Below are 27,655 nucleotides of genomic sequence, written 5' to 3'. Positions count from 1 at the left end.
GAATACACATGGAAATTTCTTTGTTTTTCGATTAATAATTAAAGATTTCCAGGTCAAAAAGGCAAACGTTCCACGGATGTAATTTTATTAATCATTTCAAATTCTATATATTTTGTTTTTACAGCTTGCAATCAACAGTTTGATATTTGGTGTTTGGGTTTTACCTCTGTTAATACTACAGTTTTAGGGAATATGTTGAAAGACTACCCCGATAAAATATCGGCAAATATATTATATAATGGTTTTAAAAATGGTTTTCAAACACATTATACAAGCAACAATTTAGTCTGGTTTACAAGATCCAAGTTAAGATTGGAAAAAGTGATGGGTGAAGCGAAAATGGCAGAATTGCAGGGCCCCTTTATTATCTTCCTATTTAAATCTATGACTTAGGAATAATTTTTTTTTTAGAAGATATAATGGGATTTCTTACATTTTGGACGACAAGTGGTTGTCGAGTTCTGTTTCAAATCTCTTTACCGGTAGTGCTGAGGGGAAAAGAGGCGGATGTGGTAAATAATTTAATGGGAAGGGTCATAAGTAAATTTGCTTATGAATTGGTAGGAAGACGTTTTCAGCGACACCACTTATTTAGAAATGATCCCCATGGCATTAGCTAATTTTTGTGGGATAACTTATGGCAAAGAAAGAAAATAATGTTTCATTTAGATAACCAGTCTGTTGTAAAATGGTTAATTACTGCTCATTGAAGTCACCTCGTGTCATGTCACTTGTTAGATATATCGTATTGTGGCGCTTGCTGGGTAATTTTCACATTAAACTGTTCATATTCTTGGTTATAAAAATGTTTTTGCTGATTTAATCTCTCGTGGAAATTTCGGAAATACAGGAATTGGCTCCATGTGCAGATCCACATCCCACTTTAGAACTAGACTTTTGGACAATTTTAGACCAGATGTGTTGAGCCTAATAGAAGCCTCAAATTTTTCAAATACTTGGCTGACGTATCAAATGGACTAAATTCATTTCAAAACTTTAAACATAAACTAAACCTGTATGAAGTTTTGTCATGCTCCATTTCAGATTTAGTTAATTATATAGCTGACATGTTTAAGGAAGAATATTCTTATTCCACTGGGAAAGCGTACCTTTCGGGCTTTAGTTTTTATCCTAAGATTAATGGTTTACTGGACAACACTCATTCTGTTAGGTTTAGATAAAATCGTTTTAGATTGAAAGGTCAATGGAAATTGGCTGCTTACAAAGTTTATTTAGGAACAAACCTCGCGTAGTGTAACACTTAATTTCAGGGTACCAGTAAGATAGTTGGTTAATTGGCTCTAATAATATAATTTTTTTCATTGTTTGGTCTTCCCTTACAATGAATAAACTAGCTTAGATGTTGACAGTATTGAATTTAAGTTGAAGTTGATGTTGATACATGTATATCAATAAAAAATTTAATGACGTTTAAGTTGATGTTGATGTTGAAGTTGATAATGTTGATGTTGAAGTTGATAATGATGATGTTGAAGTTGATAATGTTGATGTTGAAGTTGATAATGATGATGTTGAAGTTGATAATGTTGATGTTGAAGTTGATAATGTTGATGTTGATGTTGAAGTTGATTATGATGTTGATGTTATTTAAAATTTGTTGATTCTTGCTGTTAAATTTGTCATGCAGTAAATTTGATGGCAGATTACAAGTTGGGCAACTAGTTACTCAACTTGTAATTTTGGCCGAATTACTTTAAGCTGCAATGGATTACCCAGTGGTTCCTGATATAACTTTGTTACTGCTGGATCGTCCTTCAGTAATTCAATCATCATCAAGTTTTGATTGACAAGTTGGTTGTGTTTCTTTGTTGCAATAAGTGCCATGACAAATTTACAGCCAAATAAATCTTAATTTCTTTAATGATTTTGATTCCTAGTTTATTTGTTAGATTCATTACATCATGAGGTCAAACAATGAGAATACAAATTTAAACAATACAAGTGCACTTACATTTTTCAAAGATTAATGGTTTACTGGACAACACTCATTCTGTTAGGTTTAGATAAAATCGTTTTAGATTGAAAGGTCAATGGAAATTGGCTGCTTACAAAGTTTATTTATCATGAGGTCAAACAATGAGAATACACATATATATATATATATATATATATATATATATATATATATATATATATATATATTGTATATATATATCTATATATACAATAACTCTTTTTCATAAAAAAAAAACCTTGTTTAAATGATTATATTGAATCAACACTTCAAAAGGTTGCTTAAATGTTAAGATATAGTGATATCTGGAATCTACCAATGGGAAATAACAAAGGTTAGAGATAAATCCCATGAGATCTCTTTGAATAATATGTAATATATTTCGAGGTACCTGAACCCTGACTCATACTACCTACCCCTCATTCCCAAGTTCCCTTATCCCTGTCCAACCCCTTTTTTATAGTTACAATGTTTGCACAATGGGGAAAAACAAGGTTTTAAAGCTTGTAAGAAATGCTGCATTTCAACTGAGTTTGTTCAAGAATTATTGAAAAGAAAACCCACAACCTGCACTTTCTATAACTTCCCATTTTCACATAGAACATGTGCATATTGCAGACAGTGTTCTAAAACTGTATGTAAATTTTCATCAATATCTGTCCAGTTGATTAGGAGGATTTGGGTTTACAAGAGATTATAACAACATACTGTTATATTGAAGTTAATAAGTGATTATCTCCCCTTAAGCATCTATTCCTTTATGCATATACTAATGTTATGTCTGTCAAGTTGAGTAGGATGATTTTGTGTTTATGAGAAACTTTTTCCACATATTGTCACATTTAGTCAATAAATCAAATTGAAGATATGAGTACCAATTAGACAATTTTCCATCCAGGTCACAATGTATAAAAAGTAAACCATGATAGGTCAAAGTACTGCCTTCAACAGGGAGACTTAGCTCACACCAAACAGAACGCTATAAAGGGCTCAAGATTACTCCCCACTACCATGTAAAACCAAATTATATTCCTTTATGCATATACTAATGTAGAGTTCTACAACTATGTATAAAAGTGCACCAAAAGCTATCAATCTGTTAAGGGGAGTTGCACTTCAAGACCAGAAGACGAGCAGACCAACTGACAGACAGAAATTTTAGAATGTGAAGTCTTTAAAATAAAACTCAGCTTTTGGGCTTTTGAGGTTGAAAAGTATCTTTTACACAAGCTGAGACGTAAAAATGGTAACTGCATATACTTACTCTATTATTTTTAGCTATTTCTTTGGCTCTTTCTAATGCTAATGTCATCCATAATGACATGGTATGCCTACACATGCTGGACTGTTGTGCCTGTAATAATTATATAAACATTTAATGTCATCCATAATGACATGGTATGCCTACACATGCTGGACTGTTGTGCCTGTAATAATTATATAAACATTTAATGTCATCCATAATGACATGGTATGCCTACACATGCTGGACTGTTGTGCCTGTAATTATTATATAAACATTTAATGTCATCCATAATGACATGGTATGCCTACACATGCTGGACTGTTGTGCCTGTAATAATTATATAAACATTTAATGTCATCCATAATGACATGGTATGCCTACACATGCTGGACTGTTGTGCCTGTAATAATTATATAAACATTTAATGTCATCCATAATGACATGGTATGCCTACACATGCTGGACTGTTGTGCCTGTAATAATTATATAAACATTTAATGTCATCCATAATGACATGGTATGCCTACACATGCTGGACTGTTGTGCCTGTAATAATTATATAAACATTTAATGTCATCCATAATGACATGGTATGCCTACACATGCTGGACTGTTGTGCCTGTAATAATTATATAAACATTTAATGTCATCCATAATGACATGGTATGCCTACACATGCTGGACTGTTGTGCCTGTAATTATTATATAAACATTTAATGTCATCCATAATGACATGGTATGCCTACACATGCTGGACTGTTGTGCCTGTAATTATTATATAAACATTTAATGCTTAACAGCTTACTATGTGGAATTCAATCAGCAATGGAAATAAAATCCACATGTTTGGGTTTTTTTGGGATACCAAGTTTGATGTCTAAAGCTCACTTACAATGTATAGTCAAACTTGTATACAAATACCACCCTTGTAATGAGAGAAAACTGACCTGTGATTTGAGGTTTAAAATGGTTAGGTATTACTATAGAGAGAAAATAAGAAAGTGACCTGCCAAGACAGGTTTTCCCTTACAAAAGGTGAACTTTACAGTAGGTTTAACTGTATTAAAAACAAGTTCTAAATCTAATATATTTAAGTAGGAAAAAAATCAGGAGTCTAAAATTACAAGTTATTCCAGGGAAAAAGTAATAGGGTTCAACATTATTTTTTTAACCACCTAAGCAACATTTAATGGGAATCATTGTATTGCTGATTAGAGGCTTTCTAACTACTACCGGGAACTTAAAATGACTTTTTTTCAAAATGCATATTGTAAAGGAACATTCAGGCGTCTCATCATTTTAAAAAAGACATGCAGTTTGTTTCTTTATCTTTAAATCAATCGATTCATTTCTTTAAATGGTGTAGATCAAATTAATCAGATCCTAAGCTAATTTAAAAGTACTATTATGCATATTTTAGGGGCCAGCTGAAGGACACCTACGGGTGCGGGAATTCTCGCTACATTGAAGACCCATTGGTTGCCTTCGGCTGTTGTTTGCTCTATGGTCGGGTGGTTGTCGCTTTGACATATTCACCATTTCCTTTCTCAATTTTATTCCTATAAACAATAATTTTTGGTACGTTATTAAACATTTATGTTTCAACCCTCACCTTTGGACTTGAAAATGGATTATCTATCTTGAGAGTATTTGTGATGAAGTCACAGAGAGAACTGTCAGGATCAGAACCAACAGACTTTAGGAAACTAATGGCAATGTCTAACTTATCCAAGCTTTCCCACAAGTCTGCTGCAGGCTTTATACGTATCTCAGCACAAATCTGACTTCTTACTGCCGGACTTAATCTTTCCTGTCAAGTACAGAAATGTTAAAAAAAAATGAGTTTCAATTTTTTCAGTGCATCATAAGCCTATCTTGTCTGGCTGTATTGTAATATTGTACAAATTTGTATTTATTGTATATATATATATACAGGTTGCACTATAATAAACCATTCATTCATTCATATAGTGATTAATATAGTTGTTGTATATTAACTTTTATAGATTTTTAAACATTAACAGTAGAACCCGACTAATTCTATTCCTTCCTTGACCTGACATTTTGTTTGGATAATCAGGTGTTCCTTCTGCACAGGTTAATTTACTGGTGACTACTCAGTTAAATTTAGAAAGATGTGCAGTTAACAGATTTATCAAGTTGACACAGGTGTCAAATTTACAGTGACCTGTTAACACATGTGTCCAGTTTACACAACAGTAAAATTTAGAGATTTATTGTTGTTGAATGGCTTAAATAAAACGAACAGTTCTTACAAAATATATGGTATTACTTACTTGTTTGACCTTGTCACACAAAGTTTTAAAAACAACAGCATTTGTAGATTCAGATCTGTATGTGATTGTTTCTATCTGAAATACAAATAAATTTTCAAAATAATTTTGAACTACCTCAGTTCTTTTAAAATGTATTTTTATAGCCATATTAATCACTTATCTATTTAAAAGACCAAAACTAAAGGCCAACACTTCAGCGTTGCTATTTCTCTCCCTGGTGTATATAAGTGAAGATAAAACAGAACTTTAATAATGCATAACAAAATTCACTAAAGCTGACACATTCATAATATTTTTTTTTATCAAATTTTAAATCTTTATTTTGCTGAAATCATGATACCAAGCTATAAAACAATGCCTTTTTATATGGCATTCTAATGTTAGGAACATTGCGACTACTGCTAAGTTTAATTTCAGTGTCTTTAAAAGTTGACAAGGAGATCAAATTAATAGAAAATGAAATGGGAGTGGATAGGAGGATATTTTATTGGTGTTTCATCTAATATGGATGATCGGAAGGGGATTGCTCAGATAGGAAAATATGGACTACAAATTATTAAAATTCTGACCTCTGCTATTCCAGTTATAATTGACTTTGAGAAGAGGAATCTATCCATCAGTTGTCTCTCAAGGTTAGTGAAGTTATATTCTATTCTGGTTCCCTGTCCAACTTCAAATGTGTAGTTACAGTTAGCCAACACCATGGGTAACAGGTCTTTGTCTGGATGGTAACTTATTAAATGGGCTGAAGATATGTCTTTCACATGAACTTTCGGAAGACTTTTTGCCCTAAAATGTAGAAATATATACTACATGTATTATATTATATATGTAAGACTCATATCGACGTCCGGTCTCTAATCGACGTCCGTTCCTCAAATCGACGTCCAAATGTGACGTCGCAATAAAATAACATTCAAAATCAACGGCCAATGTTATGCTTATCTAATCGACGTCCATTTTTTGACATTCTCTAATCGACGTCCGATTTTGAGCTTCTCTAGTCAAAGTCCGTTTTGAACACAGAATATAAAACTGAAGTGAACCGATAGCAGCTGAAACATTTAAACCTTTAGGGACGATATAAAAAAAATCAATGAAGGATAAAAAAAAAAAAAACTGAACTCAAATAATTTTTGGGCGGGGTTCAAAATTCGAAAATTGCTGCAAGTTTTGTCTAATTGACAACGATTTTATATATATCATTATTGGTCAATTTATTTTTCCCAAATCATGAGTTAATAGGGGTAGAGAGGGGGGGGGGGGGTCAGTGAAAAAACTATATGAATTAAGTTTTTTTTATATTTTATTGAACTTTTGATATTGTCCCTTATTATGTGAGACAAATAAGATCTATTTAAAAAAAAAAGTGTTTTTTTTTTTAAATTATTAAAAGACTAGACTAAGTTTTTAAACAGGTTGTGATATCAATTTTTAAATTTTAGAGATGGGTATGATTTCCAGAGGGACAACTATACACCAGAGTTCAAATAAAATGGATGTGAGCAATTATAAACCATACGGCTTTCAACAATGATAAAAACCCATACCACAAAGGCTATAAAATGCCACGACATAAATAATGTAAACAATTCAAATAAAAGAATTCACGGTCTTCTTTATAATTTTTTTTCCGAAAGACAAATATCACAGACATAAACCATCGAAAACCAATGCACTGATGGCCCATACAGAATATGTCGGGGTGAAACATGTGTGTGAGCACTGCATTTAACCCAAAACAGTGGTGTAACTGCACAACATAAAACATAATGCGAATTTCTTGTGTTTACGTTTCACTCCATGTGTAAAACTTAGAAATTTGTTGGAAAAAAACTTTACAGAGTCCGAATTATAATACTCTCATTTTGTCTAGACAAACATGCTCCTAAGAAAATTAAAAGGGTGAAAAATACCCAACAACCAGAGTGGTGGACTTCTGATATAAATAGCGCTAGACACCAAAGAGATTATTTTCAAAGAATTGGTGATATATATAATTATAAAATTTGGCGTAATAAGGTTACATTTTTAATAGAACAGGCAAAGAAAAAATATTTCCAAAATGCTATTTCAAATTGTAAAGATAGTAAAACTATTTGGAAGTATGTCAAAAGTCTAAATCCTAAAAAAGTACGTAATAATATCACGCATTTAGAATATAAAAATAGTGTAATTCAAAATGATGTTGATATAGCAAATACATTTAATGTGCATTTTACAAATATTGCTGAAAGTATAGTTGATGACAAGTTATGTAATAATGATGATGGTGCCAGATTTGATGCACTCAATAAATTTGTAAAATCAAAGTTACAAACGGGTAGTGAAAAATTCATTATACCAGAAATGAGTATTTTAGATGTAAACATGTATTTAAAAAAACTTGACAAGTCTAAAGCAACTGGTTTAGATGATGTCGGACCAAATATTTTAAGTATGTGCAGCGATGTCATTGCACCAGCCTTGACATATATATTTAATCTAAGCATCAAAAGTGGTAAATTTCCAAGTATTTTTAAAACTGCAAGAGTTTGCGCCAAGTGGCGATGCCTGTAATCCTGATAATTATAGACCAATAGCAGTTTTGCCTTGTCTCTCAAAAATTATAGAACGACATATAGCTAATAGTTTGTATATATTTTTAAATAGTAATGACCTTCTTAATACTACACAGTCAGGTTTTAGACCTAAACATTCGTGTACTACTGCACTTACTAAATTAGTAGATGAATGGTTGGCAAATATAGATAATGGAGAGATAAACAGAGTTATATTTTTAGATTTAAAGAAAGCTTTTGATCTGGTTAATCATATAATTTTATTGAAAAAACTTGAATATTATAATGTTTCAAATTGTACACTAGACTGGTTTAAGTCATACTTGTTTGAACGAAGCCAACAAGTTAAGGTCAATAACGTCATGTCTAATACTAAATGCATAAAAACTGGGGTACCACAAGGTTTTATCCTGGGCCCTTTGTTATTTATTTTATATATCAATGATTTACCACTTAATATAGAACATTCATTAATAGATTTATATGCAGATGATTCTACATTACATTGTAAAGGTAATAATTTACTTCAGTTAACTTCTAACCTTCAAAATGATATTCATGTAATTGAAAACTGGTGTGCGCAAAATTGTATGAAATTAAATGCCAAAAAGTGTAAATCAATGATTGTTGGTTCAAAACAAAGACTTTGTTCAACTGGAAACAGTTTAGATATCAATATATCAAATGAACAAATAGAAAATGTAGATTGTGAAAAACTTCTTGGTTTATATATTGACAAAAACCTAAATTGGAATCAGCAGATAGATAAAATGTCATGTACTATATCAAACAGAATCAATTTATTACAAAAGATAAGAAAATATTTACCTATGCATATACGTATTATCTATTTTAATGCTTATATTCTGCCATTATTTGATTATTGTTGCAATATATGGGGAAGCCGTTGTGAAAGTGGAATAAATAAACTTAATAAGTTATTAAAGAAATCTGCTAGGGTTATAGTAGAAGCTGACATAATGACATCATCCAGTTTATTGTTTAATAGTTTACGCTGGTTAAATGTGGAAAAACGCATTCAATACCAAAAGGCAATACTTGTATTTAAATCATTAAATGGTATGGTTCCTAACTATTTACAAGAAAATTTTCATTTTACTGATAATCAAAATTATAACTTACGTTCAGCTGATGAAAAAGTATTAAATCTTCCAAAACCAAAAACAAATTTTTTAAAGAAAACATTTACATATTCAGGTTCTCAAATATGGAACAGTTTACCAAATGAAATAAAAATGAGTAATACACTTGTATCTTTTAAAACAAAATGTTACAAATCTTTCATCAATTGTGCAAATTAATATGCTTTTTCATTATTATTTAAATACAATTGTATATTGTGTATAATATAACTTTATAATACTCTATGTACTTATAAATATGTTATTATTATTTTGAGGACTCTCAGGAAGATTAGTTTTAACTAATGGGATCATCCTCTTGAAATAAAGATTATTTATTTATTTATTTATTTATTTATTTGTCTATTGTTGAAGACTCAATAAAGCTCCTAGATTTCGTTTGGTTTTCTTTGTTGTTGGGTTGCTTACTAATTGCCATACATTTACATGCATGTAATTTATTATTATGAATGGGAATGACACACTATTATGTCAGGGATCAATTGGATAATCTTTTTATCAGGATTAACATTAATATACATGTTTTCTGGTTGAAGAAATGTATATGGAAAGTATGTATAAATGTTTCGGAAAATTTAGTTGTCATAAGAACCATACAAAACATGTATATGTATAAGTGTAAATTAAGTCCCGTAATTTATTATTTATTGATATTGAACATGAATTAAAGACGACTACAATCAATCGGACATCGTTTATGGCAATACATTACGTCCGATTTATAGAGAATAAAAATATTGGACGTCGATTTGAGAATGTGACGTCAGATTTGGACGTCGATTTGAGGAACGGACGTCGATTTGAGGAATGGACGTCGATTAGAGGCCGGACGTCGATCTGAGTCTAACATATATATTTATATATATAAAAAATTTCCAAACTTCAAAACAAAGTTCAAAGAAGCAATGAATCTACTTAAAATAGTGAAAAAAATGTTCTTTTTACTAATTTTAAACAATAAACGACTCATGGAAGACTTTTTTCTAAAAAAAAATTAATTTTCTTACATAGAAAAACTTGAAAATTTTAATAAAATTGAAATTAGGGAATAATGATAGCTATTTTTCATTTTTATGATGGTTGTATCATTTATTTGTTAAAATCAATAAAGTTACTTGATATATGCATAGCTTTATTTTTTATTTTTTTATTGTTTTGTATCACAAGATGACATGATGGCTGGTTATATGACATTATTAATAAATATCAAGAGTTTCATGAATCTTTGTTCATTCACAATCATATTAGCAGATGGAACAGGAGATAAAACAAACCAGTACCAAGGCTGTGGAAGATAATACTTACAAGAGTTTTCTTTGATAACAGTACTGTTCTATAAACATGTTTTGCTTCTTTAACAAGAAATATAACAAGATATAGGAACAGAGTCCAGCATCACGATATGTGGGTATCAGGTATGATATTGGTGTGTCATCTGATATGGACGATCTGAAGTACGATTTGTCGATAGCTAATATATTGTTCTCTAACAAACACACTGAAATAAAAAAGGGTAAAATATTAATCTTAATCTTCAAATTGAACAAATGTGCAAAATGTTAGTAATTCTTTAAATTAAATTAAAAAATATATAAAGTAGTCTTTGAAAGAAAAACAAAATAGTCAAAGACATCAAACATTTGCCTGTTGAAACTTGTATCAGATTATAAAACCTCTGTAAATAACAGGACAGTCTAGCTTGTTTACCATAGAAATATAAAACTTAAAACACAAAGATTTTCCAAGTCATCTTTGCTGTCAGAAGATTCAGCACCAAAGATTTCCTGTGAAAGAAAATCTCTATGTGTTGCATAAATAACTAATGATAAAAATCTTCTGTTCTCTCTGTAACGTATAAAGTTCAAACAGACTCCATAAATAATAGCCTCTAATAATGTTAACTTCTATTTATTCTCACCAGTTGTTTTAAGTGATTCTTTCACACAAATCCAGGCTTCTGTAAAATCTTTCAACAATTGTTCAAATTCACAATTTTTTCTATCTGTTATGAGAAGAAAAAAAAATAAATGCAATTTGTATGTACTTGATTAGAAAAATCCCATATCATTAAAATGTTGACACATACACAATATCCCATTTCTAAGTATACACTTCCCAACAATATAATACAAATAGAATATCAGCACTTTCATTTTTGATACTGGCTTATCAGCAGGAACATCAAGCAAGCCTGCAAGTGCAAGCTTATAATGAAGCTGGTATTGAATAAAGTTGTTAAAAAACTATTTTTGTGCATTCAATTGTTGGGATAGTTGTTTAAATGCATGCTTTTACATGCATTGCATTGGTATAATGATAAGGATGCATTTTTGCATGACAAAATTGCTTAACATATTTTAAGTTTCACATTCCTTCAAAATGCAAAAACTTTCTTCAGCATCATAGTGATTTTGTTTATCTGTATTACGATTTGTCTAATGACTGTGACTGTATAGTCTAAGAACTGAACGTTGTAATTGTCTTTTCTTAAACTTGACAATACAGACCCTTTTCCATGTCTTGTTTAACATCCAGTATTTTTAGAGTGGTAGCTTCTGCTCTGTCTAACTTTCTGCCATATTTTTGTATTAACATTCTCTGTAATCTCATTATACTTGGTATAAATCTTATTGCTCTGAGATGATGTTCCTGTAAAAAAATAGGTCCAAAGATGTCAATACCTTTTTTTTTGTTATGTGCCACAAATTTTAAGGGTAAAAACAAGCAAAATGTGGAAAAAAAATAATACAAGTATATCCTTTTGTAGAAGGTCAATACATATAGAATAGTACATGGCAAAATCCGTATCGCATGCTGTATCACCACGAGAAACCAATATCAGTCTCGAGGGCCGAAGGTCCCGAGGGCTGATATTGGTCGAGTGGTGATACAGCATGCGATACGGATTTTGCCATGTATTATTCTGTTTATCATATATTTTCATAGAATCAGATTTATGGGATATCCATTTTTTTGTTTTAAATAGTCTGAAACTATAAGTTAGCAAAGACCCATTGTTGGACATCAGCTGTTGCCTGCTCTATGGTCGAGTTGTTGTCTCTTTGACACATTCCCCATTACCATTCTCAATTCTATTATGATTTTCCTGTATTTTTCCAGCTTACTTGTTTTCTTTTATAGACATCCTTATTTGCTTAATATCCACATCGTAATGCCCCCTATAATCTTATTACATTCTCAATATATGTTGAAGACCATGCATGTATTAAAATGCATCCACTGACGATACTGTCCTATTATTTCAACTAAAATTAACATTTATCAAATAAGTATAAGATGTAGAAATGTTAAAAGTTTTATTGTTTATTTGGCGATGATATCATTCATGATCATTTTAATTTGCTGAAGAGTTGAACAGCAAGACAAATATTTCTTGAAAAAATTGCTATCTACATGTATTCTAACCAAAATTTAAACCGTAAAAATTTGCATTTGTATTTAATCCATCAGGTAATGAAAACAAACTTCACCAAAACTATGACCAAATAAACAATAAAACTTCATATACATATATTTCTATATCTTATTGTGTCTTTTTTATATGTAAAAATCGTTCGTAAAGTTACTGGGTAAGAATTTTTGGAAATGATAGGACATTTTTTTTTAATCGGAACTCATTTTTTTCCTATGCCAGGAAATACAGCAACTGAACGTCATGTCAAACGTTGACGTCATTCGAATTGTGACGTCATGCCAGGTATGCGATACAGGTTTTGCCATGCGATACGGGGTATGCGATACGGGTTTAGCCATGCGATAAGGAGTATGCGATACAGGGTAGGTGATACAGACTGGAAAAAAGAACCTTTATTAGATATACAAAATTGCTGTATTTTGTACTAAACATATGATAAAAGAATATATCCACTGAAGACGAAGTCAGGTGTTGATATACTTCTTTGTGTGATATATATCTCTTTTCTATGTGTGGTTTTAAGTCTACTTTGAAAATACATTTGAACATGTGAGTTATTCTGAACCAATCAAATAATTTACAATATATAATTTAATATAAGCAATGATCACAATGTTAATTTCAGTAGATATGATATGGTTGGAACTTGATTAAAATATGTATATTGATGCATAAAAGATTTTTCTGATTCTCTCATGGACATAAATCTGAATAAACATCAAATCTATTTAAATCCCAAATAAATAATAATTACCGGTACTTCATGTTTGGAGGGTATAATTAAAATGATAAGAATTCTGTATCCATTTAAATATATTACCTCTTTCAGGAAAAGTCTAAGTACAGGTAGTTTCTCCTGAGAACGTTCCAGATTTTGCCTGAGATGATTGATAGATATAAGATCCCTGTATCTCCATACTCCAGGGATATCTTGTAGTTTCAGGATATCCTGATTCTCTGGTACTTTGTCTGTTTCATACAGAATCTGTAATAGTGCATCTGCACCTAGAGAAAATAAAATTATAAAAAAACAGTCAATTATGCATCAGTTCATCTAAACCCAACAAACCATGACAATGAGGTCAATATCAGATGAACCACCGAGATAGATATGTACTGTGGATTCATTTATTTTTCGAGGAAAACTTACATGTTCGTTGATAATTAATTTCATGGTTTTGTTGAAACTATAGAAAATTTGGTATTCTTTGAATATTTAATTTTGTGGTTCACCTGTTCCCACGAAATCCAAGAAAATTGGTTTTCAACGAATAATAATTAAATCCCCAGTTCTCCATTCAATCATTCCAGACACAAATTATAGTTGACCTATTGCTATTCCTAGTGATATCTACCACACAGATGTGATCACAAAAAAGTTAACCGTGAAATAGGTCAAAGAATAGAATATGTTCATATGAATGTTTGTATTAAATCATGAACATAAAAATTCATTAAGTGGTATAGAACATGAAGCTTGATGACACATTTAAAAAAAAGTGATTTGAAGTTTATTAATAAAATGTAAGAGAAATTTTATGAGATGGAGTGACAGACAGGGGTCAAACAGCTTCCACCCTCCTTCAGATCATGTGTATAATAATGTTAAGCTGATCATTCAAATATTTAGAAATGACAAAGATTTGTTTCTTTTCCCCTTCTTCTGACATCAAATGTAATTGTTTCTTATATATAAATTAAAACCTTACCAAGTCTCTGATCTTTCTGTATTTTCTCATTGCATTGTTTCAAGACTTGATCCATATTCTGTAAGCAACAAAACATTAGTTTAAAAAAGATGCAAAATTGTCTTGAATGTATTGAAAAATCTATATTTTGAAAATTTTACACAGGCTTGTCAATGCATAATTTTTTATTTTATGTTTAAATGCTATATATATTCTTTAACAAATGGTACCTGCAATACTGGAGATATATATTTCTTAGCAAATTCTTCTTCCCATTTTGATCTGGACTTCTTGTTTACCAAACCACACATATCTGCTGGATATTCTTCTCCTGAAATTCGATAGAATTATATGTTTAAATTACTTCATTCAACATATACTTCGTGGAAACTTAATTATCTCCCCTTGTACAAGTCAGACAACACTTTGATTTCTTGATCTACATCCTAAGTTTATGGCATTCTACAACTGAGTAAAATTTCAGCAATATTTGAATCATCACTGAGGTGCTTACAAGAGAATATTACCACATATTACAATATTCAAGTCAAAAAGTTGGGTTATTACCCCTTTGAAAATGGATGTTCAGAATAAAGTTTTTCTCACATTATCTTAATAGTAGAACTGTTTTACAATTGTATGGTTTCATCAATATCTGCCATACCTTCAAGTAGAGTGGTTCTTACAAGATACATAGACAGATGAACAAACCGACAGATGGACAACCCAACAGAGTGATTCCTATATATACCCCAAATGGTTTTTATAAGGGTATAATGAGTGTTGTGAAGATGCTGATAAATTCCACAATTCATACATTAGCATATACTATGATAAAATAATCCTACCTATAACTGCCATGGTTTGTTCTTCCATCATTCTTGCCAGCAGATGATGAATTAACAACAATATATCATCCTTATTTTTACCAAGGATATTCTGTATAGAGGTCATATCAAGGTCAATATGTTCCAGTATATATCTACCAATCTCAGCCTCCTCTATATTGGGTTTTATTGACTGACCAACTGCCTGGAAAAATTATGTTCAGTTATGAGGTATTTGATTAATTTGGAAATATATAAGACTTCTGGAATAGTAACTTCAAACTCAAATCTTAACCAATCAATTCTATACATGCATTTCTCCATATTGATGAAAAAAAACCTACTAAAATCCAATGAATTTGTGGTTAGTATTTTCTTGTATGTAGTTTTTATGATATTTTCTTCACTTCTTAGAAATCTACTAGAGGTTAAAGGCTTAGAACATGATCAATGTTTGTTATAAATTCAGAAATGTCAAAGAATTCTGACATAGTTTTGTGAGAATGAAAGTGTTTAAAAAAAGATTGTAGACTTAAGCAATAAATTTTACTACAATGTATTTTGCAAGATTTAGATAAATAAAGTATAAATTTATACCTGTATATTTGTATTTGCTCCAATGTACATGGAAATGTGAGTAAGTAATCTAAGTATAGCAAAAGATGCTCTGTTTAACTGCCTTTCTGGTGCTGTTATCAGACCAAGATGTGTGGCTCTACCTAAAATATGTCCTGTCTCTGTCCTGTCACCTCTGAAACATATAAAAGAATGGTAGAAAGTTGGTTAATCCTACAGGCAAGAGAAGATATCTTAAGATTATTGATTAAAATTGTATAATAGAAAGAAAGTTGTTATGGCCTTTTTATCAATTACGACTAGAATGACATTAGTCTTAACAAAAACATAACATTATTCCAAAAATAAACTACATGTAGTTTCAATTCATAGTTCCATATGACCTCTTATCCTAGAAATTGTTTAGTGAGCATAATACATAACCCAAAATCTTGTCTAGATATAGGTTTTTCCCTGTTTGTATGGCATTTTCACTAGGATCTTTTTTATAAAATACTTTCATTCTTTCACCAAGAAGACTAATTTATTTAAAATAGCATTTGTTTCATGACCCATAATAACTCATCCTAAATCTAGAAAATTATCTGACTTAAGTACTTGACACATACTAACAGCTTATCCAGAATCTTGAACATTGTATTATTGACTTATAAAAACTTACCAAGAATCTATAACATTTTCTGGTGTTAGTACATGACTTATAAAAACTTACCCAGAATCTATAACATTATCTGGTGTTAGTACATGACTTATAAAAACTTACCCAGAATCTATAACATTATCTGGTGTTAGTACATGACTTATAAAAACTTACCCAGAATCTATAACATTATCTGGTGTTAGTACATGACGTTCCCCTCCAATCTGTAGTCCGCATTCTTTACAATTACCAAGATAATAAGGTCTTCCACACTGTGATACAAGAATGATTAAAATATTATCATAGTATAGGAATTTTAATGATTTATTTTAGTTTAAAAACAACTGAGTATTGTAGACTAGAGTAATATTGAAAACAGGGATATTTTTTGAGCAGTTCTATACATGGTTATTTGAAGGTAAGAGTTGAAAAAAGTCATCTTAAACAAAATCAAACTGCAAAGTCTAAACATTCTAAGCAAGGTATGGTTCAAAATCAATTTAAAAAACTCAGTAAAAAGTGTTTTGCTTATACATCTAAATACTTTGATGGGCTAGGAAAATAGATGTGATCCTGGGAGTCATAATATTTTAAGCAATAAACGTAAATATAAACAAGAATGTGTCCAAAGTACATGGATGCCCCACTGGCACTATCCTTTTCCATGTTCCATGGACCTCGAAATTGGGTAATAATCTAATTTGGCATTAAAATTAGAAAGATTATACTATAGAGAACATAATATGTACTTAGTTTCAAGTTGATTGGACTTCAATTTCAGCAAAAACTACCTTGACCAAAACTTTTACCTGAAACTCGCACTTTCATTTTCTATGTTCAGTAGACCTTGAAATTGGGGTCAAATGTCTAATTTGGCTTTAAAATTCGAAAGATCATATCATAAGCAACAAGTGTTCTAAGTTTAAAGTTGATTGGACTTCAGCTTCATCAAAAACGTAACTTTGACCAAAAACTTTAACCTGAACGGATGCACAGACAAACGGAGGGACGAACGAATGAACAAAAGAACGCACAAACAGAGCCACAGACCAGAAAATATAATGCCCCTCTACTATCGTAGGTGGGGCATAAAAAGTATATGTGGTAAGATTGTCAATAAGCCAAATAAGCAAAGTCCATAGTGTTCTTTATCTATTGAAAAAAACTATTTAAACCAGCAAACAATGACAGGGATCTTGAACTGTAATATAATAGTTTATATCTATACTTACATCACCTATAACATATGGGTGGCCATTTGGACATCCTGGAAAATAACATAAATAGTTATGTTACTGCAACATGTATTACATTATTTATATTTAGATGTTTGACTTTTAAATAGAACCTTTGTGTGGGAAATGACCAAAAAAATCCTGGGTTACTTACTTTAAAATAAAGGATTTTCATTAGTTGTTTTGTCCCTGAGGAAAGGTTACTTTCTATAAAATACAGGATTTTCATAAGGAGTTTTGTCCCTTGGGAAGGTTTACTCACTATAAAATACAGGATTTTTATCAGGGTTACTGTAAAATATGGAATTTGCATTAGAAGTTTTTTCCATTTGGAGAGGGTTACTTACTATAAAATACAGGATTTTTATTAGGAGTTTTGTCTTACTCGAAGGGTTAATTACTATAAAATAAAGGAGTAACATTAGGAGTTTTGTCCCTTGGAAAGGGTTACTTACTATAAAATACAGGATTTTCATTAGTTTTGTCCCTTGCAGCCAACAGTGCCTCTTTTATTTCTTGTATTTCATCCTGGGGCATTGTAGGGAAGAAAGAATTCTACAATTTGAAATAAATAATCGTATTTGAACTATATATATATTAGCTATGATATCATTACATCAATTTTATATAAAAAACATCATCTCAGTAAATCTGCTGCTATGTTGTTTGTATGTTTGTCTTTTTCTTCTTTTTTAGCCATGGCGTTGATGGTTCATTTTTAGTTTAATTTTTCAATTCCTTTCGTATCTTTCACCTCCCTTTTAAAACAAATCAATTTTAATCTGAATTTCCAGCCAGTTGTTATCACTGAAAACTTCAGAAACTCTTATACACAAAAATCTCTTAAACAACTATAGACCGAGTGTCTTATCAAATTTGGTATTCTTGAAATATTTTTACTTCCAAAGTTTTTTCTTTCTTGGTTAATCTTTTTTTTAATTATGAAAGACATGAATCTGTTCAATGCATATAAATATGCATGCAAGACAAATATTTTATCACTATTCACAATAAGCTTAGTTATTTGTGCTTAAGTTAAGAAAATTTTACATACAGTAATAACACATATATCTTACCACCATACTAATAGGGTCTAGTGCTATTTTTTGTAAAGGTGTTAACAGAGTCGTCTTCCCTGGAATTTCAGACATCAGAATCTTAAAGTGTGTTAAAAGACAGAACACATTCTGCTGAGCTAGTTCCATTCCTTTGGTGATGTTTCCCTTCAGTTTCCAAACTTCATTATTCAGTAATCTTTGTGCAAAACTCTAACAAGAATAATGATATATAAAAGAAAACAACAATTTATTTTGGTCAAGTATTATTCCAACCCAGTGTTTTAACTTACACAACATAAGCAAAATAATTAACAAAACCTATGTGTTAACATTGGAGACCAGTACATAAAGCTGTTAAAAGAATATAAAATAGGTACAATTTCATGTGGTATGAATAACAGTCAAGTTTTCTCTCATGTCCTTGTTTTGCTATATATGGGAAACCCAAAAATCTATTAGCAGAAGAGATTTCTTCTTTACTAGACATAGAAATTGTTACCTTATCTGTAACAAGTTGACAGTTCTCACTAAGTATGTACTGGTTGATGAAGTCTATACCCTGCAATGGAAACAAAAAACAACTTAATTTATCTAATATACAACATCTTAGCCTCCATATTTTAAGTAAGCAGGAAGACCTTTTTACTTTATTTTGTTTGTGTAGATGAAACAAAAATCTATATGTAAATAGATATGGTATGATTGCCTTTGAGACAACTCTCCACAAAGGACCAAATGACACAGAAATTGATAACTTTTAACTATAGATCACTGTACAGCCTTCACCAATGAGCAAAACCCATACTCCATAGTCAGCTATAAAAGGCCTTGTTTTGGATAGTTATTGCATAAAACAACTGGCCTTCATGTAATTTTGAAAGGGTAAAGTAAATGTTGAAATTAAAATGGCAATACTGTAACATGTACATTATGCACAAAGTAATTATATGTTTCAAGTGAAATTAACAGTAGATTGTCTAAATATTTACAATACCTACCTCTTCTGAAAACTTTTGTGGACTTCTATCTGTCACTTTTTTCATACATATTTCCCTGTGTAAAGCTAAATACAACTTTACTCTGCACTGCCATTCATTTTGAGGGCTCTGAACATTCTGTTAAAACATGTTTGATTAAAGACTTAAACTTACGAATACTCAATGTAATTAATCTTTCGAGACTCAGCGTTTATGTTTTTTTTTTATGTCAGTTCTAGATTTCATTTTTATAGACAGAAAGCTGCATCTAATAAAAAAAGTTTTAAGTGCTTACCAAAGTTGAACTCCATGTATGTAGTATGGATATTGTAAAAGTTCTGCACAAAAAAAATCTGCTTAAAAATGCAGGAATTCATTTTCATAAGGAAAAGTTACTATAACAATACAAATAAATGTTATATTATACTTTAAACATGTAGAGTGGGGTGCTCATATTCGCCGGGGACACAATTTCGTCGTTTTATGATTTTAAGGTGTAAAAACTTCAAAGGATGGCTGAAATAGAAGGAATATGCCGGTTTATTATATTTTTATAACAAATATGGTTATTTTAAAAATTTAGACAAAATTTTGGCACTTACTGCAAAGGACCGATAAACGGACTAGGATTTTCGGACAATTTCCCGAATGAAAAACATGATATCAAAGAAATATTTCTTAGTAATTCTTTGACTGATTGCCCTATAAATTTCAGTTGTTTACACTGTTTACCTGCTATCTATCTATAATGAAATTGATTTGATAAATATTGTTTAAAGCTGCATTTATTTGGTTTTAAATAGATGTGTTAAAACGGCGAATATGTTTCCCCCTTTGACAAAAAATCAGGAATTTTTATACAGCCTTTGATCTAACTTTACAGAGGAATTTTTTTTAAAAGAAACACATTTTAAAGCTAAGAATATTTTGCTTTTGATATTGTTATTTTCATATAGAAATATCAGTATACTTCAAAAACATAAATACCTAAACATAAAGTGCAGAATACATGGAAACTTGTGGCAAAAATGAGCACCCCACTCTAAGTATATTTCTTTAGGTCACCTAACCAGATTGTGTCCTGTGGTTCTTTTAAAAAAAATTTATGACAAGCTTGTTGTTTGCTTAACGTAAAGTGGCAAATATTTAACGCATACATACATAAAGTAATGGTACTTAATCAAACAGATCTTTCAGGACAATGTTATATCAATAATCAACTTGCCTAACTTATTGTGTCATACCTTTAACAGTGTATCTATTTTTTCACTGTTTTCACTGAGTATTGTGGTAACAATGATTTCTCTCAGTTGTTTGTACTCGTCTCCAATAACAATATATCTGTCATGACATTCCTTCACCTATCAAAATAAAAGAAGAAGTCCTATAAATTTGTAACAACAAAAATTTCATAAATTATTGTAACATCATATTTCATCAATCACATTTATATTTGGTCCTCACATCTCATTTCATTCCTCCCATTTTAATTTAGCCAAAGCATCTTTTTTCAATCGGTCATAGCATCAAATTTGATGAATCCCATTCGAATTTGGTCATAGCATCTTATTTCATCACTCCCTTTCAAATTTGGCCATAGCATGGACTTTAATCAATCCCTTTCAAATTTGGTTATATTTGTTTGCAAACTTAAGAAAAGTTTTACCTCATTTGCCTGTAGTTCTGGTAGACAGACCCATCGTAGAAAACTTGCTTCACTGTTCGCTATGACTGTATGGTAACTGTCTATACCATGACACCTACACAACTGCTTAACAAAATACCTCCTATAAATATAGAAAATATTCACTGAATTCATATTTAAAAGAGGGTGGTAAAAGGGGGGTGCTTGCACGGAAAAAACGTGAAATAAGACATAAATTCACGTTGAACATGAAATCATTTCTGTCATGAATGTTGCACGAAAAATAAAAACCTTGATGTGAACCTTTTGTGACTGAGTCACCGACTTCTTGTATATATTAACTCTTTGTTTTACTTGATATTCCCGATTTAGTATACACATTTATGATATAATTGGTTTATGGCTTTTAAAAAAGTATTTCTTGACGATCCCTGCAAAGTGCTTGAATTTAATTTGAAAAATACGGAGCATGCAAAACTAGCATTTGAAAATCATGATGCACGTAAAATTAAATATGCAGAACACCTTAACGAGGCACCTGTCTTGCACGATTGAACGTCAAATAAAAAAGTAAAAACACGTTGAACGTAAAATAAAAAACGGTGATCCGTTGCACGAAAATTACCCTTTACAACCCTCTTATAAGAGTTATATATCAATGAAATAACAATCCAACAACAACAGCAACACAAAGAATAAAAAAAATCTGACTATTATCATAAACATCATCTTAAAACAATAAATACAGATAAAAATATAAAAATGTTAAAAAAAAGTATACAGACTCATTATATGAACAGTTTAAAAAAAGGAAAAAAATAAATAAAAGGAAAAGTAAATCATTGTAAAAATGATACAGCAGTATCATAGTTTATTACCTAGGCCATGGAGATTTACATTCATCACAAAGTTTAGCCGCCGCCTCAAACATTCTCCTAATTTTTTCATCAGGCATAGATTTCTTTGATGTCCCATATAGTCTATGGATATGCCTTGCCACTACTGTCAAAGAAAACCGAACCCTAGCAATGTGATCTATTTTTTCAAGGACATCACTATCACACACAATGTATTGAACTGCCTCTCTCAACATCTGAGTTGCTATGGTAACTTCTTCTTCTCCCCTGTATTGTTGATGCAGTGAATCCTAAAAACAAATGATTTTCATTTTAAAACAATCATGACACATGTCATATAATTTATCAACAGTGTATATCAGTCTGTATATTTACCCAAATAGCAATAGCATTCTAGGGCAGTGGTCGATTTAGGGGGCATACAGGGCATACCCATTCTTGTATCACTACTAATCAGGAATCACAAACAAACCTTTCAAAAATCCAGGATACATACCCTAGGGTAGTTATAGAAATAAATATTCATACTTTTCTGTTAATTACCTAATAATAAAACTCAAATATTTTGTATACTATCCTATATGCACATAAATATAAAATTACAAATTAATATTTGATGTTTGAGGGTGGTAATGGGGGTCCCTTCATGACGAATCACGGTAAAAGGTCTTGCAAAATGACATTAACGGTAATTTTTTATGCATAACGATAAAATGTACACTTTCTTTTAGACGATAAGAAAATTGACTGATTTTGACGAATCACGCTAAATTTTCCCCAAAAATGACAGCAAAGATAATTATTTGAGACCTCCGACGAATAACGATAAGGAAAGTATGACGAATCACGGTAAAAATTTAACCCATTTGAGGCTAACGGTAGCTGAAAATGACCGTTGGACGCCTGATGGTAAAGGGCATTACTACCCTCATGTTTCTCATTGAGTTTCTTCAACACCTGCACCAACAACTCAGATGTTTTCATACCTCCATACATTGAAGAACAAGAAGACACAGCTCCACTGTATTGTGAGGATTGTGAGGTTTTGATTTTGAATTTTTGGTTTTTGGTGCACTTTAGCACCGCATTTAGGCTATTTCGTGGCAGCGAGTTTTTATTGGTGGAGGAAGCCAGAGTGCCCGGAGGAAAACTGACAATCCTAGTGATTCCCTAGTCAAATGAGATTGGAGTTGAGTGCACCCACTGTAGAAGTTTTAACTAGATCATACTTACTTTTTTTAAATTGTTATTTGGATGGAGAGTTGTCTCATTGGCACTCATACCAAATCTTCCTATATCTATTTACACCACTCAGATACATACCTCCATACATTGAAGAACAAGAAGACACAGCTCCACTGTATTGTTGGGATCTGTAGATCCTTTAACTACATCATTGGCAAGAGTAAAGTAGGCAGACAAGTGATTCTGTATTTCATGGTCGCTACTGAAAATAGATACATCATATTATAGGTCAACATTCTGACCTAAAACATTCCATTACAGTCAAATTGCAATCAACAGGTACTTCAATCAAAATTAAATAAAGTTATCCTATGAAACTAACAATGAAAAAGACCTCAAATGATAAATCTGTCGTAGCTGACTTAAAAACTTGCAGTATCAAGAATTGTTATTTAAAATTGAAAGAAAGAAAAAAAATCTGTTTATAACTTGATAACATTCAAAATTAAGAAATAGTGCCTTACTATAGCACTAACAGTGAAAAAAGAGTCTCAAATGAAAATCATGATAGGTGAAAAATTAAGAATTTATTTTATCTAGTAAATATGGTAGACCATTCACAGCAACAACAAAAATCAAAAAAATTTAAGGTAAGCAGAGCAACAATCTTAGGATCAACTACTGAAATAATCTAACCTAGTCTGCATTAACTGTTGTAACAGAAAGGATCTGACCACTGGTGTAGGGTCTATTGTATCTTCAAATATGGTCAGTTCTTTAGACAAAACCCTCCCGGTCTTCTTTATCTTACTTTGACCAGTAATATAAGACAGGAGTTTATCTACGACCTCCTTGGACGGTGGTGTTCCATCAGCAAAACAGAGCTGTGATACAACCTCCATAAAGAAACTATTACAACGTCTTCTATAGTCATGGTACTTCTTCATTTCTAATCTGAGTAAATAAAGTACCCATTTTATGAATAGAATTAGTCATTTTTTTGGCCTTATATAGCTTGCTGTTTGGTGTGAGCTATCAGGCTCCCTGTTGAATACCATACTCTGATCTACAATGGTTTACATTTACAAATTGTCAGACTTGGATAGAGAGTTGTCTCATTGGCACTCATACCACATCTTCTTATATCTATATCAGCTTCAAGATGATGTGACTCAATTTCATTATAAACTATTCGTTTTTAATACATCTATTTTAAAACACATTGTATACAAATATGTAGCTTGAAGACAAATTTATTCACAGAAACAAAACTTAAGTAATAAACCTTACTCTTTATCAGTTTTGTCGGGGTCAAGGTCTTCTGGGAATTTCTTGTGACATTCTGGACAATCATATTCCTTGAGTTGAATATTGCCATGGAAACATTTTCTGCACATCACATGACTACATGGCAGCCTGACTGGTGCCCCATCTATTGTGGTTTCACATGAAACACAATCTGTCTGTTTGCTGGAAAAAAAATCATATAGTATATAGAGTTATAGTAGAAAGGAACAATGATCATACGCTAAACAAATTTAAAACTTTGATTTATACTAATACATAGTTTCTGTAATGTTATTTCTGTTGTCTTTTGCTTTTTGCCTTGTTCTTGACAGTTTATCTTGATTTAGAGTTTCAAAGATTCTCCTAGAATCTTTAACAGCTTTTTTCTTTTTTTATTATTCCACTTTAGCAATTCAACTATTGGAATATATAGATTTTGACTAAATAAACATATTTACCATATGTCAGATTGCTATAAATGCTTTAATTTTTTTGGTATAAGCCAAAAATGGCATTTGACCCCTATGTTCTATTTTTAGCCATGGTGGCCATGTTCATTGATGGATCAAAAATGTTGCATACAATTTATACTCTTAAGGAACATTCAGTTAAAGTTTGTAGATAATTTATACTCCAAGGAACATTCAGTTAAAGTTTGTAGATAATTTATACTCCAAGGAACATTCAGTTAAAGTTTGAAGATAATTTATACTCTAAGGAACATTCAGTTAAAGTTTGAAGATAATTTATACTCTAAGGAACATTCAGTTAAAGTTTGAAGATAATTTATACTCTAAGGAACATTCAGTTAAAGTTTGAAGATAATTTATACTCTAAGGAACATTCAGTTAAAGTTTGAAGATAATTTATACTCCAAGGAACATTCAGTTAAAGTTTGAAGATAATTTAAACTCTAAGGAACATTCAGTTAAAGTTTGAAGGTACTTTGCCAAATAGTTTCAGAGGAGAAGATTATAAAAATAGTTTCAGAGGATGATGAAGACACAATGAACGACTTTGCCAATAAACTCATCATAGATACCAGGGTTGAAATTTTATATTTGTGCCAGATGCGCACTTGGTCTACAAAAGACTCATCAGTGACGCCTGAATCAAAAATTGTTAAAAAGGCCATATAAAGTACAAAGTTGAAGAGCATTGAGGACCAAAAAGTCATAAAAGTTCTGCCAAATATGGTGATGAGCTGATGGCATAAGCTCACATAAATAAAATAAAATAAATAAATCATCTTTATTTCAATAGGTCTTTAGGATAATCCCATTAGTTAAAACTAATATTCCTGCGAGTCCTCAAAATAGTATTAACATATTAATAAAGTACAATATTATTATTTGGGCCCAGCTGTGAGCTGAAAATGAAGCACTGTGGTTGGTGTTATTTGCTGTACATGTGTAATATCTAATATCTATGGAAATTCCTGTATTAATTAAAACATCTTTGATATTCAAAGCTTGAAAAAATACATTGGATAAATTCTTACCCAAAACATTGTGTCACAACATCTTTGTTGCAGTGTTTTATAAACTTTTCCACTTTTTCAAGACTTTTCAAGTCTTTCATGTCTGCCCCTTCTCTAAGTGTCTGTTCAAAATAAAAATATACTAATAACATCAATTTGAACATTTCTTACATTTCATACACACCCATTATTTCAATGGACAATTTAATTCATAGTTTTTATTTATTCTTCACATATGCGTATTAAAAAATTATATTTTATAGAACACTTTGATTTTTGGTTCACCTTTATCCTGGAAGCCTATGAAACCCAATTATTCAACTATAAAAATAAAATATATATGCAATATATCCATTGTTCGACCTGTCAGTCATGCATTTGGTTAAAATATACTTTTTCACTTTTTTTGTTCTTTTGGAAAATGGTTGTTTGTGTTGTATTTAGACCCCTCTACCAATAAATTTGTTTTACATGTATACATATAAAAATTGTGTTTTTTATCAAACACAATCATAGGTTTGAAGGTTGTTTTCATTTTAGACTTGTTTAAAATAATATACATATGTACTCACACCCCAGAATGGCATACATCTTTTGATACTAATCTCATCTTTATCTGTTGTACAAACATGTTCTATAAATAACTTCACTACAACCACCCTGGTCCACTGGTATCTTAAAAATACATAAGAATTGAAAAACATCTAAATATGGTTAAAGAAATATAAACTTTTACGCACAGAGGTTAAAATTTTGTTAGCAATGAATACAAATTTAGATTTCAGTTAGTTCATTAACCACAGTTTTAAAAAAATTATTGTATGAAGATCAAGATGGTACATTTGTACTGGTAACAAGATCAAGAGAGTAATTTTGTACTGGTATGGAGATCAGAAATGTAATTTTGTATTTGTATGTAGATCTAGAGAGTACATATGTACTGACATGGAGATCAAGCTTGTATTTTAGTACTAGTATCATGGTCTGGTCTACTATAGTACCAATGCTCAGCAAACTAATTTACCTAACACTTTCTATTCCTTTCTGACAACGATCTCCATAATGGTATTCTCTATTCTCAACATCCTGCATAAAATGTCCTAGAATTCTTTCTACAACTGGGCGATAGTCACAGACTTGTCGTAGCCATTTTGTCCTGGTTTCTATTTGGTTTAAGGCATCTCTGTTGGGTTCTAGGTTGTCAACTAACATTTGTAATGCAAGGACATCTAAAGTCTGTATAAAAGATAATACACAGATAATGATAGAAGGAATTGACAAAATCAACCATAAACATTACAACAGTTGTCAACTATATATAAATCAATACTAATAGTGCAATTATCAAAACATTAAAATTGATATAACAAATTTTCAAATACTACTGTAGATTCATTAATATTTGTTGGATATCAATTTTTGTTGATTTTATGGGAACAGGGGACCATAATTTTGTATGCAGACTTTGTCAAAACTATAAAATTTAATATCCACAAAAATGCAAGTTTCTTCAGTCCACAAA

General features: G+C 30.9%; 1 protein-coding gene across 1 annotated transcript in view; it reads right to left on the bottom strand.

Annotated features, from left to right (window-relative positions):
- LOC139525343 (E3 ubiquitin-protein ligase rnf213-alpha-like) overlaps window positions 1-27,655 on the bottom strand; it is a 163,452-nt gene that overhangs the window by 8,552 nt on the left and 127,245 nt on the right. Inside the window, exons 70-96 of the mRNA XM_071320553.1 lie at window positions 27,158-27,369; window positions 26,706-26,808; window positions 26,155-26,255; window positions 24,657-24,836; window positions 24,063-24,320; window positions 23,505-23,628; window positions 22,203-22,471; window positions 21,346-21,466; window positions 20,924-21,040; window positions 19,701-19,817; window positions 19,202-19,261; window positions 18,721-18,912; window positions 18,100-18,199; window positions 17,642-17,676; window positions 16,584-16,681; window positions 15,791-15,944; window positions 15,215-15,398; window positions 14,597-14,697; window positions 14,388-14,445; window positions 13,499-13,683; window positions 11,750-11,891; window positions 11,161-11,244; window positions 10,548-10,740; window positions 6,088-6,307; window positions 5,519-5,593; window positions 4,834-5,031; window positions 3,240-3,329 (exon numbers count right to left, since the gene is read on the bottom strand). Of these exons, the coding sequence (XP_071176654.1) occupies window positions 3,240-3,329; window positions 4,834-5,031; window positions 5,519-5,593; window positions 6,088-6,307; window positions 10,548-10,740; window positions 11,161-11,244; window positions 11,750-11,891; window positions 13,499-13,683; window positions 14,388-14,445; window positions 14,597-14,697; window positions 15,215-15,398; window positions 15,791-15,944; window positions 16,584-16,681; window positions 17,642-17,676; window positions 18,100-18,199; window positions 18,721-18,912; window positions 19,202-19,261; window positions 19,701-19,817; window positions 20,924-21,040; window positions 21,346-21,466; window positions 22,203-22,471; window positions 23,505-23,628; window positions 24,063-24,320; window positions 24,657-24,836; window positions 26,155-26,255; window positions 26,706-26,808; window positions 27,158-27,369 (3,771 nt within the window). The remainder of the gene's footprint in view (window positions 1-3,239; window positions 3,330-4,833; window positions 5,032-5,518; window positions 5,594-6,087; window positions 6,308-10,547; window positions 10,741-11,160; window positions 11,245-11,749; window positions 11,892-13,498; window positions 13,684-14,387; window positions 14,446-14,596; window positions 14,698-15,214; window positions 15,399-15,790; window positions 15,945-16,583; window positions 16,682-17,641; window positions 17,677-18,099; window positions 18,200-18,720; window positions 18,913-19,201; window positions 19,262-19,700; window positions 19,818-20,923; window positions 21,041-21,345; window positions 21,467-22,202; window positions 22,472-23,504; window positions 23,629-24,062; window positions 24,321-24,656; window positions 24,837-26,154; window positions 26,256-26,705; window positions 26,809-27,157; window positions 27,370-27,655) is intronic.

Source organism: Mytilus edulis, chromosome 5 (assembly GCF_963676685.1).
Source record: "Mytilus edulis chromosome 5, xbMytEdul2.2, whole genome shotgun sequence".
NCBI lineage: Eukaryota > Metazoa > Mollusca > Bivalvia > Mytilida > Mytilidae > Mytilus > Mytilus edulis.
Note: the sequence above shows the minus strand (reverse complement) of the source record. Positions and strands in the feature narration are given on the sequence as shown.